General features: G+C 34.1%; 1 protein-coding gene across 1 annotated transcript; it reads right to left on the reverse strand.

The window, feature by feature from the left end:
- Window positions 1–5,803: 5,803 nt before the first annotated feature.
- On the reverse strand, window positions 5,804–6,760 carry LOC119519768 (olfactory receptor 2M5-like). Its single transcript, XM_037817509.1, has one exon. It carries the CDS (start codon window positions 6,758–6,760, stop codon window positions 5,804–5,806), a length of 957 nt encoding a protein of 318 aa, XP_037673437.1.
- Between the last annotated feature and the right edge of the window lie 2,808 nt (window positions 6,761–9,568).

The following is a 9,568-nucleotide window of genomic DNA, read 5'->3' on the forward strand; positions in this document are numbered from 1 at the left end:
GTGTAAAGTTTAAGAAACCATTTTCTAACACAAAGCTTTGAAGTTGCTTCCTTTTCTTTTCTTCTTGGACTTTTACATTTTTCACTTCTTATATTGAGGTCTTTCATCCATTATCCATCTTGGGTTAATTTTTCTGTATGATGTGAGGTAGGGGTCTACTTTCATCCTTTTGCATATGGATATCCAATTTTCTCAGCATTGTTTGCTGAAGAGACGATTAATTTCCTAATAGTGGACTTGATAACCTTGTCCAAAATCAGTTGGCTACAGTTGTGAAGGTTTATTTCTAAACTCTCAGTTAGATTCCATTCCTCTATATGTATCTCCTTGGACCTGCACCCTGCTGTTTTGATAACTGTAGCTTTGTAACAATTTTTAAAACCAGGAAATGTGAGTCTTCCAACTTTATTCTCCTTTTTCATGACAGTTTTGGCTTTTGGTGCCCTTTGCCTTTCTATATATATTTGATGTTTGGCTTTTATATTTCTGCAAAGAAGGCTGTTGGAATTTTGATTGGGATGGTGTTCAATCTGTAAATTGCTTTGGTTAGAACTGACATTGTTTGTTATTCCTAGATACTAAAAAAAAAAAAAACAAAAACAAAAACAAAATAAAACTACCATGGTTTGGTTTAATGATCTTTGGGGATACTTCAGAAGAGAGTAGGAAAGGAAGGCAGATGCAGTCCAAAGACTTAGGAGACAGTGAGTAAACCCAAGGGAGTGGGTGATGACAGGGCCCTTAGGAAGGGTGGCTGAGCCTGCTCCCCAGAGACAGCCGCAGTGTGATTTTCATGAAGCTAAGCACATTTGCTTTCATGGTGCCCTTTCTCTATAAAAATATATATTTTAATTATATTTATAATTAATTGTGTTGCTACAAATACAAAAAAACTTAAACTAGATTATATTCAACTTTTGTTCTTATTTTAAAAGAAATTAAGCTGTTTTGTAGGCCCTAGCTCTGTGCCTACTGCATATTATGGATAACACAGCCTTGACCAGAATGTGAGCTCTCTTGTTTGGAGCAGAAGTGGAAGGGGCTCTCTGAGGGGCCAGGCAGGGGGCACCATGTTTAGATAGGAGAATTGAAATTAGAAAGAACTTGATGGTGTTATTAAGGCATGGATTACAAGGACATAAAGGTATTTACACACTTTAAGAAGACATAAACCTGCAACAGGGTTTTCTACAAGTCACCATGTTTCAATGATGAATGAAAAATACTGTAGAGATTTACTGGGGGCCAGTGGGCCTCAAGAACAGAATAGAATCAAACAGTAGGAAGAATAAGTAAGAAGTTCTGAGATATTAGAGATCTTTTTTGTTTGAATATTGATGGGATCCATCATATTTCCTAATGTTGACCTTTCTAATACTGGACAACTCCAAAGCCCCAACTTCTAGAATTTGAGAGTCTTAGGAAAGGTCAAATGCACTCTCTTCTCTTACAGTAAAACATTTGCTCAAAATGAAGCTTCATTACATCCTCTTAAATGGACCTTGACTTTGTAGAGTTTGGAATAAATTCTATTTGCTTATTGTGGAATTTTTTTTTATGAAGAACCATTACTACATTTAATTTTCACATGTATAATTGTATATTAGATTAGATTAACACTATTCATCATTTTTTTGATATTGTGCTCAACAAATCTTTGGAAGTTGATTGTGAAGTTCTAAATATTTTTCTTTTCTTTGAAAGAGCAAATGCCATAAGAATGAAAAGTTTCTTATAGGTTTTAAAGGATAAAGTAATATAATGATATGAGTTGCCAACTTCTAGATCTATCATTTTGACAGGTTTTAGAATTTTGCTTGTATACTGATTAATTTAATTGGTTATTTTGGATGTAAAGCTTTTACCTTCCATTGAGATTTTTATATTCTCTACTATAAATGTTTCCAAAATTTGAAAATTTGCATTGATTATTGTGATTAATCTGATATTTTATTACTATTCTTGTATAAGCTTCCATCTTGGGATATAATATTGATATTCACGTGTTTCTTAACTCATGGAATTTTTATTTTTGTTTTTTTTTCCTTAATTTTTCTTGGATATATTGTTATTTAAGTTTTAGTTTTTTGAGTTGAACCCTGAGTTTTGTTTCTTCTATTTTTCTTGCATTAGAATAAAGATTATGCATTTATCTCCATATTTTGTTTCTCTACATCCTGAAGTTTTCCATGTTGATATATTCCAATTAATCTTTAATTGTATGTTCTAGTTATCTTTAGATACAAGAGTATTGTAATAGAGTACTTAAAGATTACAAATAGATTTCTATTTACATTTTTATCTTAAATTTCCAGTATTATTCTCATTGGTTCAGGAAATGTGGTGCTGTTTGGCCAAATTTGAGGACTAATATACTGATTATTTGGATAAATGTATAGCCTCTTTTTTGTAGTTTTCTGTTGGTTCTTTAAGCAGTTTTATTCACACACCATACAATCCACCCTAAGTAAACTATCAATGATTCCTAGTATAATCACATAATTATGCATTCACCACCTCAATTTATATGAGGACATTTCTATCTCTTCCCCAAAGAAAGAGGAAAAGGACAGAAAAAAAGAATAAAAATAAAAAGATAGAAGAAAAATAAAAATAAAATACAATGAAAAGGTCAGAAAACATCACTAACACTGAGAATCCCATATCACTCCCTTGTATCCCTCTCTTACAGACATTTAGCTTTCGTATATTGTCTTGTTACAATTAATGGAGGCACCTTACAATGTTACCATTAACTATAGACTCTAGTTTGCATTGATTGTATTTCCCCCCATACCGTCCAATTTTCAACACCTTGCAATGTCGACATTCATTTATTCTCCATTTAAAAACGTTTTTATATTAGTGCATTTGATCACCATCATTGATCACCCTAGGTTTTACTAAGTTATACAATCTGAGTCTTTATCTTCTATGTTTCCTTCTAGCGTCATACATGCCCTAAGCCTTCCTCTTTCAACCATACTCACAGTCATTTTTGTTCAGAATATTTACAATATTGTGTTACCATCACACACTATTATGCTATCCATTGCATTATACAGTCAATCCTGTTGAACCTTCTGTACTCCTTCAGCATCAAATGCTGGATTTCTACCCTCTTTCAATCTTCTGATAACCTGAGTTCTCAACTCTCAGATTTTGCTCATCAATGTTAGTCCATATTAATGAGAACATATAGTATCTGTCCTTTTATTTCTGGTTAATTTCTCTCTATGTAATATCTACTGTCTACCATTTTGTCTTTTGAATTCTACATGTTATATCTTATTTTATTTTTATTTTTACCCTTACTGATAGTCTGTGTTTCTACACTCTTCTTCAAACCTCTCTCCCCTGTCTTTTCCTATCTGCCAGTTGGGCTCCCTTTAGTATTCCTTGTAGAACAGTATCTTGTACACAAACTCTCTCAGTGTCTATTTGACTGGAGAGTTTAACCCATTTACATTTAAAGTCACTGTTGATAAAGCAGGACTTTCTTCTGCCATTTTCTATTTAGCCTCTTTATATCTTATACATTTTCTGACCCTTAATTCTTCCATTAATGCCTACATTTTTATTTATTTGATTTTTTTTGTACTGTACCATATTGAGTTTCCTCTCTTTCCTTTTCGAACATATTTTTCATCTATTTTATTTGTGGTTACAATGGAAGAAAAAGTTAATATCTTACATAAACTACAATCATATCTGATCTGATAACAATTTAACTTCAATAGCATACATATGGAATTTTCCTATATTCTCTCTGCCTACCATCTTTATATTTTGTACCTGTTGCCAGTAACATTTTTTTGTACACTTTATGTCCAAAAACCATAGACTTATCATTACTGCTATGCATTTGCATTTTGGCAAAGTAAGAAGTAGAGTTACATAAAAAACAATATGCAAAACTTGTTCTGGTATTCATAATTGCCCAAATGATTACCTTTATCACAGGTCTTTACTTATTTATGGCAATTTTAACCACTGTATAGCATACTTTCCTTCCAGCCTGAAGAATTCCTTTTAGTATTGCTTGTAGGAAAATCTAGTGATGATGAACTCCCTCAGCTTTTATCTCTGAATGTCTTAATCCTTCCCTCACTTTGGGGAAAGAAAGTCTCACAGCAATAAAATTCTGGGTTGGCAAATGTTTTCTTTCAGCACTTTAAGTATTTCAATCCACTGACTCCTTACCTCCAGAGTTTCCTGATAAAACATCAGCACTGAGTCTAATTGGGACCCCCATGTAAATAGCATATAGCTTTTCTCTTGCAACTTTCTGAACTCTCTCCTTTTCCTTTCTTGTTCCCTTACTGTCATTTTGGCATCCACCTGTTCTTTTCATTTTATAAATTAAATATTTTTATATCTCTAATAATGTTAAATGATTCATTGTTTTATATTCAGATTTATTTTTATTTCCTGAATTTGAGTTTGCCCATAAATTTTTTCCACTTGGTTCATCTACGTTTATTTCATGTTACAAAGTATGGCAATGCCTGGTGGCCTTTTGCTGTCTTTCCATATTTGAGAATGAATGTATGAAAGGTGTTCTAGGGTCCACTGGATGTGGACATGTTACTAGTCTCATTTTCTCAGAGTCTTTAGGCAGAGGAATGAAAGTTATACTTCGAATCCTGAAGGTCAGAAGGCAGAGTTCATCTTCTTGGAACATGTTCATTTATTTGTAGCAAGTCATTCTCTGAATCTTCACAGAGTGGGCCAAAGTTCTGTATCAAGGTGCTCTGTTTCCACAGGGAGGGATGGGATATGAGGAAGTAGTTTCCTGAAGATACACCAGTATCTGTCTGTTTTCAGCCTATCTCAGTCCTGTCTTATATCAGGGAAAATATTTTGGATTTCTGAATTTTTCTGGACTCTGAAAAGAGTCTGCCTCAAAAAGTAAACTTCTCCTCTGCAAAATGTCTATTTTTTTGTGCTTACCAAGAACTGACTGGTCAGTGGCCACTTCCAATCTCATGGATGCTCATATCAGCTGATGGGCCACTTTCTATAATCCTTCTGATTGTATTTTGATTAAACATTTTATGACACTACTCTTATAAAGAGGAGTAATTAATGCATTTAGTTAATCAAACATTTTGAATCAATTTATCATTGTGTTAAGAACATATTTTAGATCTCTAGCAATGAAAAATTATGGTGGAATTTTAATGGAATTTTTTCAATAATATATATGATATTGTGAATAACTATTGAATGATTAAGGAAAACATTCACAATTTATTGAAAAATGAAAAAGTAGACTACAAAAATTAGATTCTTGTGGATTTTTGGACTCTTTCCTATTGTCCAATAATCATTCTGCACACATTCATGCACACAACATGTAAATACCTATAATAAGTTGCATTTATTTTTATACTTAAGCCTACATATATGAACATGAACTTAATTAAAAGTAGTTATGCAAAAAATTTAAAAATGATAAAATGTGGGTGGGTTGTAGAAGTTTGAATTATGATCCAATTTCCTAAGTATGTATCTATCTAATTAGTTTAGAAACTACAAAACTTAAAATGTCATGAAATAAAAGAATTTCAAAACAGAAATCCTTAAGAATTAGTGCCTTGACTGTGCTATTTTTTAGCTAAATCTTCTTCTTGTGACTCCTGCATTTACATGTTATTGAAAATTACAGTATCCCATATTTGTTATTTTGTTTAATATGAAGCCAAAGATTATCAGGGTTATAAATAAGATTTTATCTAATTATTTTATTATTTTATCAAAATTTGCATGAAAGATTTTTATGAAATGTGTTGGTACAACTCTAAACTCTTCTGGCTACAATTTGAGAACTGACATCCATCCTCAGCACGTTCCTCAGAGCCCCCAACACTTCCTTGTTCCGCAGGCTGTAGATGATGGGGTTCAACATGGGGGTGAGGGCGTTGTAGAAAAGGGAGACAGCCTGGCTTTGCTGTGCTGAATACAATGTTGGAGGTATCATAAGGAGAAAGACACCTGAACCCAAATAGAGGCTCACCACTGTGAGGTGAGAGGAGCAGGTGGCCAAGGCTTTGCTCTGTCCTTCAGGGGACTTCATATGAAAGACACGCAAGAAAATGAGGCTGTAGGAAGCCAGAATGAGTCCAAAGGGGATGAGAAGGAACACAATTCCTGTGACAAACAAAATCATTTCATATATAGAGGTATCATCACAGGAGAGTTTCAGGATAGCTGAAATCTCACAGAAGAAGTGCTGAATATCCTTGGAATCACAGAATGAAAACTGCATTACATGCACAGTATGGGCCAAGGCATTTAGAAACCCAAACACCCAGGAGAGAGCAGTCATCTGCAGGCAGACTCTGGGATTCATGATGACCGAGTACCTCAGTGGGTTGCAGATGGCGACATAGCGATCGTAGGACATCAGGGTCAAGAGGATACACTCAGAGCCTGTCATGGCTACATACAGCAGCATCTGTATTCCACAGCCAATCTGTGAGATGGTTCTCCTCTGCACCCAGAAGTCAGTGACCATCTTGGGGATGGTGGTGGAGATAAGAATTAAGTCCATGGCCGAAAGCTGGCTGAGGAGCAAGTACATGGGAGTGTGGAGTCGGGAATCCACCCAAATTAGTAGGATCAGGATGGAGTTCCCAGCGAGTGCAATGACGTAGCTCAGGAAAATGATGGAGATAAGGAAGTTGATGTATCTAAAATTTGGAAATAGTCCGAGGAAAATGAGATCTGTGTCCAATGTGCCATTTCCTCTCCTCATGCTGATGTTAGTGCAGAGGTAGTCCGGGGAAACCAGTTAGAGTCAAGGAATGAAAATTTCTTAATGGATATTCTTAAGTCATTTTGTCAAAGCCTACTGTACTCCAATGTCCAACCCAGTTAACAGCCTAGATAACTTTCTTTAGTATTTAAGATGGTGTATTACAAAGGTCATGGATTTGAGTCAGATCTAGCCATGTTTCAACACAAACCAGGTCTCTGATCCTGAGCAAATTATTTAAATTCTATTAGCTTCAGTTTTTTCATATTTAAAATGATGCTTAATAATAAGGCTCACATATTGAGACCGCACAGTTATCATATCATGGTTTATGAAAATAAACATTGTATTCCTTCCCATTGTTCTCAAGCTCTTTGTATCTCTTACAATAAATGTGAATTCTTGTGTTTCTTTTCCAATTTAGTCAGTGAATTCTCTTAAATAAGGATAAAATTATACTCAGTTTTGCATTCCCAAAGAACCCATCTGGAATGTTGCCTTACACATCATAAATGTTCAATAAATATTTGCTGAACATATTCACTTCACAGTCTCTAAGCACATTACTGCTTAGATAAATATAATTAATGGTCATTTTGAAAAAATTAAAATTATTTCCATTTTTCCATTGCATATGAAATAAGTCATTTGTTAACATTATATTGAATATATCTACTAAATAAGTTTCTTGCCTACATTTGACCAATTCGTGCAGTGAAATTACTCATTGCTTATGAACATTTATAACTGACAGAAACTATGACTACTATAATTTCCTACACAAAATGATACTGCCTCTGGGAATGAACAAAATCATTAGATTAATTATTTCAGTGTTAATTTGAAATGATTCAAATATGTGTGAACCAAACCTAGGTCTTCAATATTTTTAAACAAAATAAAGTTACTGCTCCAGGAGCATGTTACCATATAACTCTACGGTAATTGTGATGCCCAATTTCTTCTTCATTAAAATGGTCTCTTCTTATGCCTCTTCCCCAGAATATCATGGCTCTTCACACAGGTGTTCATTAGATATAGTCTATGTTCGACTATTTGCTTGTCTGGAAGTTATTATATATTAATTTTTCTTCTCTCAACTCAGTAATTCGTGTTTGTATTGTCAGCTTGTGCATTCAATATATTTGAGGTTAAATACTAGTTTATGGAAGAGAATATGAATGTAGAAACAAAAACACAGACACACAAGGGCTAAAACTATAATGAGTCTGTCTTAAGGGAATTCAGTCCCTTGACTTTAATTAATATGAATTTATAGCTTAACTAATTTTACTTTCCTCCTCTCCCAAAATCTTTAGATAATATTTATTAGTTTCTCTTGTAGGATTCTTTGATAAATACATATTTTCTGAATTGGTTTTCTTGACTCATTCCCCTCACTCCTCTTTCCCTGTAAACAAAGACTTCATATTTGACTAGAAACCAAATTATATAGAAGTCATCTCACAAATTTCCTTACTATGTTAATCCATGTTAATGTATGCATTTTAAATTCCTATTTAATGGTATTAAGGAAACCTGTAATCTCTATTAAATAGAGTATTTTTTTTTACATTGTTTACCTTATGGAAGTGGAGATGGAAATGATGAATTTGTTCTCATTAGGGAATTTGTTTTGTTCTTTTTACATTACTTGAGAAATTCCAATTCACTATCTTGGATTTCTCTTGGATGGCAATGCTGTGGAATAAAAAAAGGAAATACAGTTTTTAAACTAAAATCCTTGTTTGAGTGCTGGTTAATTGGGGAAATGCTAAGAGTTCTCAGAACATGATCTTTGCCTTCTAATATCTGAAAATTCTTATGAGAAATAGAGTCAAATGAGAAATAATTAAGTATGATTACTATAGAAAGACGATATTTATACTCCAAATAAAAAAGAATATTTGTACACAGAATATTTCAAAGGTTAGGTAAATTTTGTTATGGTTACTTCCTTTCTCCTGGAAATGTCTGATTATATGTGAAAACAAAGAATTAATTTCAATATTATATGTGGTGACAGAAGTATTTTAATGCAGTTTTATTGATATATAGTCATATACCCTACAATCATCCACAGTGTACAATCAATTGTTCATAATACCATCATACAGTTGTGCATTTATCACCAAAATCAATTTTTGACCATTTTCTTTACTCCAAAATCAATAAAAATAAAAGTAAACTAGAACACCTAAAACATTCCCTCTCCTGTCCCACCCAATTTTTCACTTAATTTTTGTCCCCATTTTCTACTCATCTGTCCATACACTGGATAAAGGGAGTGGCAGCCACAAGGTTTTCACAATCACACAGTCACGCCGTGTAAGCTACATTGTTATACAATCGTTTTCAAGAATCAAGGCTACTGGGTTGCAGTTTGGCAGTTTCAGGTGTTTTCCCCTAGCCATCCCAACACACTAAAAACTAGAAAGGGATATCTACACACTGCATAAGAATACCCTCCATAGTGACCTCTTGATTCCATATGAAGTCTCTCAGCCACTGACACTTCATTTTGTTTTATTTGTCTTCCCCCTATTGGTCAAGTATTGTTTCTCAATCCCACAGTGTGAGGTCCAGGCTCATCAGTGGGAGTCATTACCTGTGTGACCACGGGGCTGTACATCCCTGGGAGTCATGTCCCACATAGCATGGAGGGCAGTGAGTTCACCTGCCAAGTGGGCTTAGAGAGAGGGAGGGCCACATCTGAGCAACAAAAGAGGCTCTTGGGGGAGACTCTTAGGCTCAATTTTAAGCCTTTGCAGTAACAAACTTCAAGGGCTCAGCCTTCCAAATTGGCAG

Source organism: Choloepus didactylus, chromosome 24 (assembly GCF_015220235.1).
Source record: "Choloepus didactylus isolate mChoDid1 chromosome 24, mChoDid1.pri, whole genome shotgun sequence".
Lineage (NCBI taxonomy): Eukaryota > Metazoa > Chordata > Mammalia > Pilosa > Megalonychidae > Choloepus > Choloepus didactylus.

What these genes read in the sequence shown, in the direction of transcription:
- LOC119519768 (XM_037817509.1), bottom strand. Translation starts at nt 6,760, where the DNA reads ATGAGGAGAGGAAATGGCACATTGGACACAGATCTCATTTTCCTCGGA.